The 15,708-nt window shown below is 38.5% G+C and overlaps 1 protein-coding gene across 5 annotated transcripts in view; it reads left to right on the forward strand.

The window, feature by feature from the left end:
• The window catches only part of LOC5578270 (calsyntenin-1), a 362,527-nt gene that overhangs the window by 291,271 nt on the left and 55,548 nt on the right, over positions 1–15,708 (forward strand). For all 5 annotated transcript variants that reach the window (XM_021843974.1, XM_021843973.1, XM_021843975.1 and 2 more), the window contains one exon: positions 15,252–15,370. In XM_021843974.1, the coding sequence (XP_021699666.1) occupies positions 15,252–15,370 (119 nt within the window). The remainder of the gene's footprint in view (positions 1–15,251; positions 15,371–15,708) is intronic.

The raw sequence follows: 15,708 nt of genomic DNA on the forward strand, positions 1-15,708 counted from the left end.
TGTAACTTTTTCTTAATGCATTTGGTTAAATAAAATGACAATAGTGTTGCTAAAATATAATATTTTCTCTATTGCTTTTGGTTTTTTAATACTTTTTTTAACCAAAGATCTACTCATACCAAGCATGAGATAATGTGTTGGCATTAGTGATCAATAAATAAATTAGGGGTAACCAAGACATAGTAGCATTTAATCTTCGTTGAAACTGATCACTAAAAGTTGAGGGAATAACTGTGTTAAGGTGAAGGTGCATCGAAGTCAATCCTCAATTTCAAGAGCACAAATCTAGAGAACTAAACATCCGTTCAAGCTGAAAATTTAATCGATTGGTCAACATTTCACTAAAGTTGAGGAATAATTGTGTTAAGGTGAAGGTGCATCGAAGCCAATCCTCAATTTTCAAGAGCACAAATCTAGAGAACTAAACATCCGTTCAAGCTGAAAATTTAGTCCGATTGGTCACCACCAGCTCGAACCCGCAGTCTGGTTCTCTAGATTTGTGCTCTTGAAAATTGGAGGTTTTGGGCTTCGATGCATATTCACCTTAAACACGAAGGGCATTGTGGAATAATATGAGATATCCAGTTATACAATTTTAAAAGCCCTGAACGACTTACTTTTTAAGTTATAAATGTGTATTAAAGTTTCATATAATTGCTATACACATTAAAACAAAAGCTATCAACTGCAAAGTGCGAAAGGTTGTGATTCACTTTAATTTTTTTATTTTTTCGCCACTTGCTCGCTTTACCTCACCTCATTATAGACTTTCAGATTTTTATTCAAATTAGATCTCAAATGAATTTATAAAATGCAGGGAATAGACTTGAAACATGATCAAAGTATTATTACACATGATAAAAACTTATATCCGGGTAATATTGACTTTCGGAAAAAAGTTTTTTTAAGAACCGATTTAATATCTTTTAAAACTTTATTATTCTTGAATAGTCTTGATTTTTCTAAACTAACTACAAATTAAAATTAAATTTATTTGAAACGAAATTGGCGGTAGTCATTAGGCGTGAAATAGACACCAGACTTCGGAGAGGAGAGTGAGAGGGGGAGAGGGGGGTTCATGGCCCCCTGGAGGTGGTGGATTTTTTTACGACATTTAACGTAACTTTTCAAATACTTTCGGAAATATGTATGAACCGATTTACAAATATAGGCCAAAACTTAAAAAATATCCCGAATCGATCAAAAATGTGTAGTGAACCGTTAAAATGGGTGTAAAGGGATATAAAAAGATAAATTTCGAGATATTTTAATTAATTTGTCAATAACTGAACAAAACACATCGCTAAGTCAATATAAGGATACGATTACAATGATAACGATCCCATGACAGATTTTTAACATAATCATTGGATGTGTATCGGAAATGCAAAATAAGGTGTTAAGCTATTTCAGTTGACAAAAAAAAACTATTTTTTATTATCTTATTGGCTAATAACTTTTATGTATTTCGTTCAATTTCATAGGTTTGTGTTAAATTTACGTAGATTTTGTTCAATCTAAAGCAAGTGATTTTTCAATATCCATTCCAGTTGAAATTTTAGCAAAAGGTTATATTATTTTTACCATTTAATAATTCATATAAATATATGCAATTCTATTAAAAAGAAAGCATCGTACAATTATATTTGAAATATGTTTTTATAAGATATTGCAATAGGATCATTCCAAATTCTAGAAGCTGTGTAATTGCTTCCTTGTGAATAATGGGACTTTGAATGAGATTTTCAGTTTCAATAGGGGATTGTGACCAAATTTCGATGTGAAGGAATCACCACACAAAACGACGGACTCGCATGCAATTCTTCGCAATCGAAAAGTTTTTACAGTATGGAGTGGGAATTGAACGGCAAAACGCACACCCCCCATAGCATAATGAGCCCAATGCTTGAACAACACTGAACTCATGGCCACGAAAATTTGAACGGTTAGCAAAAATGCTAAAAAATTGACATAACAATTACCATTCTTCATCTAGATAGTGATCAAAGTTTCAATATAGCTCCAAAAGTAATTTTTCTAAAATAAAGAGAATCAATTAAAACATTTCAAAGTTGTTCATTTATTATATTATATCGAACATTTTAAAAAAATACTATCATGACAAACCTGGGGCTCTATTCATCTATATTTTTCTACTAGTTTGGGATATAACTCGAAATTAATGATTTTTAGTTATTATTTCTGTGACTCACAAAATAAACCCGTTAAATTTTATGTTACAGTTTTAATTGTACGGAAAAACCCAACAGTATATTGTAATAATAACGACATGGACCAAATGAGTTTGAAGCTTAACAAAAAGTAATAAGGATATCGCTCACACCTATTGCTTAATAAAAAAGCCCATCCCATTTTACGGTATGTAATAAAAAAATCTAATAATTTCGGGTATATTTTATTTAGCGTTTTTGCCCAATCTGATGAAATGACATACAAAGATTTAAAATGAAATCTAATGGAGGACATCAAGTTCACCCATGTAAATATGTTGTAAAATGTTTGGTCGTTTGAGAATATGAATTATTAGTTTCTCAGCATTTCAGCAACGTTAAACTCTTTTATCCAATCCTCTATATACAACGGATGGAACATAAAGGTATGAAAATTTCCAAACAAAATCCTTTTCTGTGACAGTTGAAGATTTTACATGTTAAAAGCTACATGGCTATCGTCAATTTTTCAGGGTTTTTTTTTTTTTTCATACAAAGCCTTCAGCTTAAAATCGTAAGGTAACAGCTATTTGAAGCAAGCAAGATGAATGGTATCGTGAATTTAATAATATATATTTTTATGACTGCTCACGTTTGAGCTTTCTCACAAAATCGAAAAAAAACAGTCTTAAACTATAAGCATACGACTGAGTAATGAGCATGAGCATTGAGCATAGATGACCATACAATTCGTAGTTGCTACTCCGTGATTGACCAGAACAATCGAAGTTGCACAGGGATTTGAATGGGGCTTGGGATTAGCTTACCATTCTTCAATGTGCGCAAATCGAGAGCTCAAAATTTTAAAGTCAATAACGGCGCCGGGCACGTCCTTACGGTCATTCCGGGGAAAGGAAGGAATGTTAGTTAGACAACTGTTGTTACTAGGACCGAGTATACCTCTGCATGCTCAAACAGTTGTCATGGAAAGGATATTGGGTTAGTGTGATAAGGTAAAGAATCTGGGAGTCACCAATGGTTGGTGATGTGATCCATGATATAATCACGCCTAATCGGATTCGCGATAAAATTCGATAAACGCATTTGTACCCCGGAACAAGTGTTCATCACTCGCCCACGCAGAGCAATGCGATTCGATCAATAGATCAAACACTACTAACATCCGCGGTGCTTTTTCATTTCACTACTCGACCGACGCGCGCATGTTTGATCCTGCCTCCTTACCAGCTCCCGCAGGACAAGCGTCAAGATCGGAAGATCAATCAGAAACTAACCGATCGCGGCACTTTTTCACTTTACTCGACCGACGCGCGCACCGCTCAAACGTCAAATAGTGAACTTGTGCATCAGTCCATTGCATGTCCAACAATGATTATCCAAAAATCTTGGAAATATATATATTCAACATGCAGTTTAATTATCTCATCATTTATTTTTCAAAGAATAAAAAAATATTGAGGCGGGGAAAACCAAGTTTCAGGGGGGGCCAGCCCCCCTCCCCCTTGGCCCCACCTATTTACGCCAATGGCGATGGTAATGGCAGGGAGCTAACTATAACCCCCATGCTTACATAAGCCCTGTCTAACTTTATATGTACAAATTATAGAAATAAAAAATGATTTTCAAATCATATTTCGAAATATTTGGCAATACATCAAGGTTTTGTGCCGTGTAAAACAAATTCCGCCAAAAAAGGTGCTAATTCCGAAATTTGTGTGAAAAAGCGTGTAGTTCTGAAATCCATGTAAAAAGAATCGTGTTAATTCTTAAATTCGCGTAAATAAGAAGAAAGCCGTGTCAATCAAGAAATCCGTGCAAATAAGGTACCGTGTAACTTATACATTCATATATATCTTGATATTACAAGAGCATTTAATTTTTCTTGGCAAAATCTAAACTACTAGGGAAGATATTAAAGGGACAGTCGAGTTAGGGAGATTTACAGAACACAAAACCACACCATCTGCGATTCAAGGGACCATCGTAGTAGTTATAAAAACAAACTTTCACTGTCATTCTCCAATTATATATAAAGTTACGAAACATCGAGTAAGGGAAGGTTAATTGTACTGCTATTTATTCTTGCCCAACGTCCCGAGTAACACGTCTGATATAATTAAGCCATGTTAATTGTCATATAGTAGTTAATCTGCTTAAATTACAACATGTTTGCTACTTGGGGTGTCGGTCACATTTTTGGTAGGATTTCTATACAAGTAAATATGAGTAAATACTCGATACATTTGATTCGATACCAAGCAAATTTGGAATCGATACTTTTCAGTGCCATACCAAGTAGGTATCGAACTAAACTAGTTGAATCGAATGAGTACTTTCTCAAGTAAAATTTTTTTTAACTGTCGCTACCATAACGCGAAGAAGTTGAAAAATCCTGTATAATTTATGAAAATTTATTGAATTTCAATTTGATTCTACGAATAAATCGACAGTGCGATTCAGTGGATTTGGCCTAATTTGTATGACACTCCAAAAATTGGCACAGATTTCTTGTAGGTCAAAAATAAGTACTTTTCCCCTACTTTGAAGTAAAAGTATCGATACCTTGATGGTATCATTTCATCCCTATCCCATATAGGACGTCCAGTGTAGTTATATTGAACATCAATAGTCAGAGTTTTGCTTCACAAATACTAACAGTTACAATTTGATAACTTCTAGAAAACCCTACTAAATTTTGCTCTGCTGGAATTTGACCCCTAGAAATTGATCGATTACCATCACCGACAAGAAGTGTTGTGTAACAAAACTGTGTTGCATTGAACTACTTAGCTAACGAGACTTTTATAAATAGTACAAAGGTTTTTATTCACATTTTATGCAATGCCTTTCTGGAATACCAAGATTTATGAAATAACGGCACATTGAAAATTGGTAACATCAATTCCTTATTACATATGTTACAAGACCAACCCGATCATGTGTATGGATCGTTATACTTTTCTAGTAATTCCACTAGAGAGAATTCCACTCTATATTTTCAAAGTAGAGTGGGATATCACCTTAAACGCTTGGAAACCTCTTCGCTACAACCCTGTGGCACGATCACACTTTGACACCGGCCACAGAGGGCAAGTAAGTTCAAAACAACTGGTGCGTGATTGTGATGACACATTGCTTTCTTCATACACTCCCACGAGATTGCGCGGGTGCAAATGTTCCCTGAAACGAGTTTTTCGTTCAATTCCTTCGTCCCGGCCAAGGATGTGTGTTCAACATGCAAATTTCATTGAAGTGCTGTATGCAATAGGGTGGTTCTAAATATTGTTTCGGCTTCACACTGCTTATTTGATTCCTTGTCGAATTTTGGAATGTTGATTGTATTGAACTATGTTGGATGAAAACTGAGTCTGCACAAGCCTCAAAGTATGTGTGGGAACTAGGTATTGGTTAAAAGCACTAATTTTCAACTTACAAGAATTCTGGGGCAATTTTCCGATTTTATTACAAAATAGGCTAAAATCGCATTAATGGGCCGAAAACTAGTGATAGATCAAAAATGGATTCCCTTGCTCTTTCAATCCGTTGGTTGTGTTTTCCCATTGCTTTTGAGAGTTAGTAAAATGATAATACACCCGATTCTGTTTTTGCACGGATTTTTTTTACACGGCCGTGCAAAAAAAGTTTCCATACAAAATTTTTCACCAAAACCTTATTTTTGCATGAAAACGTCGAGAATTGGTGTTACTTTTTTTGCACGGTTTTTTGAAATTTTTGAACTGAAAACTTTTTTTTTCACGGAACGTGTAAAAAAAACGTGCAAAACAAGAATCGGGTGTACTGTTAGACACATATCAGTCACAAGTTTGCGAAGGACCATTTTTCAAATCGAACGTCTCAATAATTAGTTTTGGTTTTCTGTCCCATTGGAGAACAGTGACATTTATCACAATTGTCACACATAATTCTCTGCATATATCCAAAGATGCTTGTAGAGCAGCTTAATCTACTAAAAATTGACTGCTAAGACGTCCGACTTGGAAAACGGTTTTCTACAAAGTTGTTGCTGATAAGGTATTTAACAGTATCAACATATTACATTTCCTTTACAAATCATAACTAATTACTAAGAAGTCTGATTTGAAAACGCTCTTCCACAAAATTGAAGCTGGACAATCAATGTTATAATATCAGCATAGTACCAAACCTCTATGACACATGGCAAAACACTATAATCGATTGAGTGATTTACTTAGTTTTCCCATAGTAATTCCCATAAGCACTCTGAAGGGCTTGTGTTTGTCTCAATTGTTATTCAAATGAGTTCAAATTTTAGAAGGGACACTCAGAATTCGATTTTTAATCGAATGCGTGGGGTGGACCGAAAACGATATTCTGAACCACCCTAGTATGTATCGCACAGACAGACGGCTCCTTGAGAGCCGGGAACGGTGATACAGAAAATTAAACCACCATTAAATGAGCCACTGCTCGTGCTGGAACGGTGTCACGTGTGTGCGTTGCTTTATTAGATATACCTTCCCGGCTTTGACTTCTGAGAAATGTGATAAGCCCTTGCCGGAGACCCGCACGTTTCGGCGCCTGGCGAATCGCTATCTAGCGAAGCATCTTCTTTTCTCCGAAATCATGCATATAATATGTTTCACGGTGCTCAGTATCGCTTGGCACTTCGGAGTTTCGCTGTTGTTGTGAACTTTCATCTGCTAATCAAGCGACAAAGATAGGAAACTTATTTTCTTTGTCGCGTAATAGCGAAAGAAGTGGCACATAAATTGCTTATTGATTTTGGGGGCATTAGAATCAAAGATAAAGAAAACGTGAGCCGAGGATCGGCTTTACGACGTTCTGTGGAATGTTAGAGAAGACAATTTACACCAAAGGCAGTACAGACATCGTACCTTCGTGCTGTGCGTACACGAATTCTCTCTTCTCTTGGATGTTTTTTTTTAACTACCTACAGCAATAAAACAATACTTCACAGTGCTATAAAAACAGTACTTTTCAATGCTAAAATAAAAAACGGTACTACTTTTCAGTACTATTTTTTCTCTACTATTGATACCTTTACGATCATGTTCGGATCCGTGTCTTCTATTTTTCGTAGGACTCGTTAGCGAAAGCTAGCGGTAGTAATCCTTCTTGGACACCATCTTGAGTAATCCTTCTTGGACACCGTCTTGAGTCCTCTGAATTCACAACTTCCTTTAAAAAAAAAGTGAGGTTTAAAACTTTCACTAAACGTGGCAAGAATGGAAGAAAGGACGTTTCTCTAGAATGCGCTGACGTTTCTCCGGAATGCGAATGATTTTCACAATTAAGAAATAAAAAATTTGAAAATGAAATTTCTCAATTGAACCCTGGCTCTAAGCCCTTTTGGAAATTATTTAAAATTTTGAAAAAAAAAACCTCAGAAGTCGGCTTTGAAAGAGGAAAATAAATTATTACTAACTAGTGGGCCCGGCAAACTTCGTCTTGCCATCAAGTAGGCTAGTGAAAAATATCATGGAACCTCCCATTCAAAATGACATATTAGTACTCTCCCGTTTTACCAAATTTTCCGAAAACTTTCCTAAGCTTTTCCGTCACACGAACACGTCGGAACACTTCAAGAAGACAACAATGAAAGAATTGTGCAAATCGGTTGCCCCGTTCTCAAGTCATTTCGTGACATACGAACACCACTCCATTTTTATTCATAAAGATTAATTGAGAAAAAACTCAAAAATTTGCTATGCAGTTTGAAAGCACGCACAATTTTAACTTAGGACTTACTAGTCCAAAAGAAAATCAAGTTACTCAGTATTTTGAAAACATTCTCAATCAAGAGAAAGTTTTTGAAAATTCCTGGGAGAGTGGTTTGGAAGAAGTGAGAACCATTAACAAATCAAAAATGTGAAAGCTCCTGGCGATGATGGAATTTTCTACATCATCTACATCAAGAAACTTCCAGAAAGTAACTTATCATTCTTAGTTGATATATTTTACAAATGTTTTCAATTAGCATATTTTCCTGACAAATGGAAAAAATGCTAAGGTTATACCAGTGTTAAAACCAGACAAAAAACCTGCAGAAGCTCATAGCTATCTTCCAATCAGTTTGCTTTCCTCCATCAGTAAACTTTAGAAAAGGTCATTTTGAACAGAATGATGGTCCACACCAATGAAAATTAAATTTTTGCCTATGAACAGTTCGGATTCCGCCATGGACATTCGACCACTCATCAACTTTTACGTGCAATGAATTTGACTCGATCCAACAAATCTGAAGGCTATTCTACTGGTCTTGCTCTTCTAGACATAGAAAAGTATTCGACAGTGTTTGGTGTGAAGGTTTGATTGTAAAATAAGAATTAAAAAAACTATAATTTTCCAACATACATTGTTAGAATAATTCAAAGATATTTGTCAAATCGTACACTTCCGTTTAGTTATCAGAACACCAAGTCTGAAAAACTATTCCTCAAGAACACATAAATAAATTACTTATTTAAAATGATACTAATAAAAATATGAACAAAAATTTAAAACAATTGTATAGCCTGAAATTAAGTGTTGGTTTCCTTTACTTTTCACCAAATCATGATGTTTCATTTACCACAAAAGTTCATTTCGTTTATGATTATCAAGTGTCTATGTTGAGCCCAAAACAAACGTTTCGTGGAAAACATGAAAAACGATTCCAAAATGCTCTCCCAACATGAGCACTTCAACGCAAAATGGAAAAAATAGCTAAAAAAAATCGGCTTACATCCCACCACGCGTCTCCTTTATGGCAGGGTTTTTCGGGAAAGTGCCATCGCTAGGCTAAGGGATAGAATATCAATTTATTTTAATTGCTTTCTTCTAACACGTACCACCTGCCGTGACAGTATCAAATCGCAGCCCAGCGTTTTTAGTTGGAGCTCCCTTGGTGGGGCACCACGAGACGCATCGAATTTGATGCGAGCAACGAAATGAAATGCTCCACCCGCACAAATCAAATGTCACGTGAATTTTAGAAATGGTTGCGAGGGGGGTGGGGTACGGGGGTAAGAGTATTGATCAATCCATCTAGCATTTTTCCTGGCTTTCATGTTTTAGGTACCGTAAAACAGAATGTCTTGGACAATTACAGTTTGATAGTTCGGGACCAACATCTTACTAAACGAAATAACATAATTTATTTATCAGTTAAGCAAAATGAATGCAAACGTAAAAAGTATTGACGCTTCATGCTGGGACTTTTTTTCTCACAAAACATTTAAGACTGTATATAAAAGTACTGAAATTTGACGAGATATTATGTTAGCGATCATACAATCAATCTGTTCTAAAGCATGGCCCGCAAAAAAATGTTTTTTGTTTATCACGAATTTAGCGTACACAAGCGTTATTTTAATTGTTTTCGTGAGAGAATGTGATTTTTCAATACTGTAGAACACTCGGTCATTATTTCGTTGTATAGAACAGTATTTTTTTTTATTATTTTGTATATATTGTTTAATATTTCTCCGGTCACATGGTTTTGGGAGCATTTGCGTCTTTGAGGCTTACGCTTACAGTTCCTTTATTTTTTTGTTGAAGTTTAATAAAAATAAAAACAAATACAGAAGTTCATAAAGGGCGCGGTAAATGGCTGGGCATGGCGTACTATTGGTACCTCGCGTACCTACAGGAATAAAATTGACCCCATTGTTTGGTCTCTAGCCTCTTGCCCAGCAACTCCTACCCCTACCTCCTCGTGGTACTGGCCGGGTTTCGAGTAACTGTAGGGAATATCGGGTTACCATCCCCGGTGGGATCTTTGGTCGTATGCTGACAGGAAAGAGGGGGGGGGGGGGTTGCTTCTGCAAACCTGGAGCGTATGTACTCCATGTTAGGAGCGGCTCACAACAGCGTCTGTTCCCCATGTCAGGGGCGGCTGATCATCGTCCGAGTGCCAGAGAAGGACTCTAAGCTAAACTGCGCACTATGGTCCTCCGGACATTTAAAGGGAATGGTCTTCCGGAAATCTAGGGGGTTGGTGTCAGGCCCTGCAAGCCAACCGTAAAAATACACCAGCACAGGAACGCCAACGAGAGAATATGGACAAGAACAATCGGCAAAGACCACAGCGACGAAAATGGACTAGCGATTGGAAACTCGGTACGTGGAACTGCAAATCTCTCAACTTCATCGGAAGCACACGCATACTCTTCGATGTACTGAAGATCCGCCGTTTCGACATCGTGGAGGTGTGCTGGACAGGTTCGATGATGCGAACGCTTAGAGGTAATCATACCATCTACCAGAGCTGCGGCAACACACGTGAGCTGGAAACAGCTTTCATAGTGATGGATGATATGCGAAGGCGCGTGATCGGGTGGTGGCCGATCAATGAACGAATGTGCAAGTTGAGGCTCAAAGGCCGGTTCTTCAACTTCAGCATAACAAACGTGCATATCCTACACTCCGGAAGCTCTGATGATGACAAGGACGCATTTTACGCGCAGCTCGAACGCGAGTACGACCGTTGCCCAACCACGACGTCAAGATTATCATAGGTGATTTGAACGCTCAGGTTAGCTAGAAGGAGTAGTTCAGACTGACGATTGGAAAGTTCAGCGCCCAATAGCTGACGAACGAGAACGGCCTGCGACTGATAGATTTTGCCACCTTCAAGAACATGGCCATTCGCAGAACCTACTTCCAGCACAGCCTCCCGTATCGTTACACCTGGAGATCACCACAGCAGACGGAATCACAAATCGACCACGTTTCGATAGATGGACGGCACTTCTCCGATATAACCGACGTCAGAACCTATCGTGGCGCTAACATTGACTCTGATCACACTCTAGTGATGTTGAAACTGCGCCAAAAACTATCCGTCATCAACAATGTACGGTATCGACGCCCGCCTCGGTATAACCTAGCGCGACTGGCCCAACCGAACGTCGCTGCCGCATACGCGCAGCATCTCGAGGCAGCGTTGCCGGAAGAGGGCGAGCTTAACGAAGCCCCTCTTGAGAACTGCTGGAGCAACATAAAAGCAGCCATCAACAACGCAGCCGAAAGCATCGTCGGGTACGTGGAAAGGAGGACATGTAATGATTGGTTTGACGAAGAATGCAGGCAGGTTTTGAAGGAGAAGGATGCAGCGCAGGCTGCAATGCTGCAGCAAGGAACACGACAAAACGAGGAGCGATATAAAAGAAAACGAAAGCAGCAAACCCACCTATTCCGGGAAAAAAAGCGCCGCCTGGAAGAAGCAGAATGTGAAGAAATGGAACAGCTGCTTCGTCACAAGAAACGCAAAAGTTCTACGAGAAGCTTAACGCATCCCGAAAAGGCTTCGTGCCGCGAGCCGAAATGTGTAGGGATAACGAAGCATCTTGACGGACGGACGTGAGGTGATTGAAAGGTGGAAGCAGAACTACCATGAATACCTGAATGGCACGGATAACAGGCACAGAGAATCACGACAGCGGAGGAAGTGACTACGTCAGCATGGCGGATGAAGGAATCCAACTTGCAACCACATTGAGGGAAAGTATGGATGCCATTCAACAGCTCAAGAATAACAAGGCCGCTGGTAAGGATGGTATTAGAACTAAACTTATCAAAATGGGCCAGGAGTGGTTGGCCGCCTGTCTGCACCGGCTGATTGTCAGAATCTGGGAAACGGAACAGCTGCCGGAGTAGTGGAAGCAAGGGGTCATATGTCCCATCTACAAGAAGGGCGACAAACTGGAATGTGAAAACTATCGTGCAATCACTATCCTGAACTCCGCTTACAAAGTGCTATCCCGGATTATCTTCCGTCGTCTAACACCAATAGCAAATGAGTTTGTGAGAAGCTATCAAGCTGGTTTAATCAACGGCCGCTCGACGACGGACCAAATCTTTACTGTACGGCAAATCCTCCAGAAATGCCGTGAATACCACCCAGACAACCAAAATGTACGTATAACAAAATCACCTGGAGGCTTTGTATGTGCAACATTTCACTTATAAGATGTCGCGAAAAGGCCTTCTACAAAAGTGGAGGCGATATGCGTGCATATATTATGTGATAAATAATAACATACAATGCGAGTGTATACATTTTATACCGAACCAACCTGTGATCTTATGCGACTTAACTTATGATAACAAATGTTGATTTGACAGCTGCTACGGATTGATTCGACTTACTTTGTACGAATGTACGAGACTAAGCAAAATGTAGAAATAAACTCAGAAAAGAAGTGTTTTATGCGAGGTAGCTCATCAATCTGACGAGTTTATCCACTGTGTTCTGCGGGTTTGACGTAATTAGTATGAATAAACGAGTTATAACGTGAACTTTCATGCGATTTCTGGTTGTCTGGGCAGGTACGCATTACCTGTTCATCGATTTTAAAGCGCCTTATGATAGCATCAACCGCGAAGAGCTATGGAAAATCATGGACGAGTACAGCTTTCCCGGGAAGCTCACAAGACTAATAAGAGCAACGATGGACGCTGAGCAGAATAGCATGAAGATTTCGGGCAAACATTCCAGTTCGTTAGAATCCCGCCTGGGACTTCGACAGGGTGATGGACTTTCGTGCCTGCTGTTCAATATCGCGCTAGAAGGTGTCATGCGGAGAGCCGGGTACGAGGTACGATTTTCACAAGATCCAGCCAATTTGTTTGCTTCGCTGATGATATGGATATTGTCGGCAGAGCATTTGGAACGGTGGCAGACCTGTACACCCGCATGAAACGTGAAGCGACAAAAGTCGGCCTGGTGGTGAATGCGTCAAAAATAAAGTACATGCTGATAGGCGGAACCGAGCGCGACAGAGCTCGCCTGGAAAGCAGTGTTACGATAGACGGGAATACTTTTGAGGTGGTTGATGAGTTCGTCTACCTCGGATCCTTGTTAACGGCTGATAACAACGTTAGTCGTGAAATACGGAGACGCATCATCAGTGGAAGTCACGCCTACTATGGGCTCCAGAAGAAGCTGCGGTCGAGAAAAATTCACCCCCGCACCAAATGTACCATGTACAAAACGCTTATAAGACCGGTGGTCCTCTATGGACATGAAGCATGGACCATGCTGGAAGAGGACCTGCAAGCACTTGGAGTGTTCGAGCGAAGGGTGCTTAGGACGATTTTTGGCGGAGTGCAGGAGAACGATGTGTGGTGGCGGAGAATAAACTACGTGCTCGCTAGGCTCCACGGCGAACCCAGTATCCAGAAGGTTGCAAAAGCCGGAAGGGTACGCTGGGCTGGACATGTTGCAAGACTACCGGACAACAATCCTGCAAAGATGGTGTTCGCGTCGAATCCGGTTGGCACAAGAAGGCGGGGAGCACAGTGGGCGAGATGGCTTGATCAGGTGCAACAAGATCTAGAGATCGTGGGCCAAAATCGAAGTTGGAGAGCACAGCCATGGACCGAGTAAATTGGAGTAACATCGTTAACGAGATTTTATTAAATTAATTGATGTAACACTAACTAAATAAATAAAATAGAAGTTCATAAGGGCTTTTTAGGGAAGAATTTTGTTCTTTTGGTTAGAGGCAACCTAGATTTTTTTTTCCAAAAAGTTAAAATCTTTAGATTTCATTTCGTCCAAAAAATTGGAAATCGGTCAAACGGTTCAAAGTTATGATTTTTTTTTAAATAAAAAATTAGCAAAATCTTGATTTTTCTGGTCACTCTATTTCGGAAATGGTCACCCTAATCAAAAAATTCAAAAACACGTGAATCCTTATTTCGGATAAGGAACAAAACAGCAAATTTTAACGGAATTCGGTGATTCACTAGATCGGTTTTTCATGGAATGGCTGTATTAGCTCAAAGATTTTCGGCAAAATAGAGCCGATTATCACACTTATATGGAAGATCAACCACGGCTCTTCAGAATGAGCCGTTCATTCTGAAATATGTTTAAGTCTCCAGGGTTCCAGGTATGAATCTATTCTGTTATTTGACATGGGCGAATGACTGCATAATAAAATGCGAAGGTATGTTTCTAATTCCTCTCTAATAAAGAAAAAGTAACAAATACTTTACTTATTTATTATTTTTCAATTTTCCAATTATTTGGTAAATGTTGATGTAAATTGATGATAACCATGCTCACTGATAATCAGAGCTTTCAGTAAAATTGGCACTTTTTAAATAAATAAAAAGCCTGCGTTCCCGTTTCTTTTTTGTTTTGCGACAAGCGTTTCTGTTGCCGAAGGCATAAATTGCAACCAAAGTCCTACCGTAACCGTGTAGAATGTGAATATAAAAAATATCACCAGAGCAAGGGCTTCCGATTCAAATACCATAAATTGATATAGTCGATAAAATCCATTTAATGGCTATTGAAATGACTGCAAAAAAAAATATTGTTCCAATTGTCACCGCATGTAATACAAATAATAGGTAATTTAATTGTGGGATTGTGTAGATCACCCATTTTGTGCAAACGGTTTGCTAATTTCAGTCTTGGCTAAATGATCACTTGTTGGCACTTCATTCACTTAAATTGAATTAATTCGGCTATCAAAGTCCACTTTGTTCATTTTAATGAAAGTGAACATCATTTATACTGTTACATTTCCGTATCTCGATATCGAGTTAGAGAACCACAGTAAAATTTGGATTTTGAGGCTACCTCGATGGTCTCTTGGATCGCATTGGCACTGGGTTTGTATAACTCGTCCCTAATTCGATGGCCCCTTCAATATCGAGTAAGGGAGATTTAACTGTACGTACATTTTAGGTTTTTAGGGTTTCACCTAGCAACTTTTACCAACTTGAAGTTAATAAAATTAAGTAAAACTTTGAATTATACAGAAGAGTAGTCGGGGTTAAAACAAATTAAGAAAAAAAAACAAAAGTGACTTGGTCTGAGTTAAAACCCCATTATTTGCGCATTTATGTGCATGACGGAAAGTCACGAGTGGACCAGCATATGATAAGTGTTCCGTAATTATCAATTATCGTATGGTTTGATGTACCAAATAAAACTGCTATCATTCGCTATGCATATTTCACACACAAAATGGCAAATAATTAAACGATTATGTCACATCCAACCACCATTAAATAAATCTCACATATTTATCCCTTTATTTTTTTTCATCATTTCAGATCGAGCTAGTCAATGAACTGGGCATACTGAAAGCGAAAAAGTCGCTGAATTGCGAAAAACGCAAAAACTACAAATTCGACATCACGGCGGTGTTCTGTGATGGATCGCACTCGAAAAGGTAAATATTCCAAGTTTGCTTTTAGGCTTCTGTGTGATGCTATTTTTTCGGACATGAATATTTAAGTTTTGGAGCAATGCATGGAGGTGTGGCGTATCAGCAAAAAGCCAAATAATCAACAGCCGTCACAAAAGCCAGGTCATACGCAACAGGGTTTGCATTGAACTGGAATGGAGATGCGTGTTTATTTATATACAAGGTGATACACGTTTCAGTATGGTCTACATTCAAATGATTTACCTTTAAACTAGCCAAGCCAAAAGGGGGTTATGGAACTGAATTTTATTTTGAAATTGAAAAAAAAGACTTTGATTTATCCATATGTGACAAGCCATGTT

This window comes from Aedes aegypti, chromosome 2, assembly GCF_002204515.2.
Source record: "Aedes aegypti strain LVP_AGWG chromosome 2, AaegL5.0 Primary Assembly, whole genome shotgun sequence".
Lineage (NCBI taxonomy): Eukaryota > Metazoa > Arthropoda > Insecta > Diptera > Culicidae > Aedes > Aedes aegypti.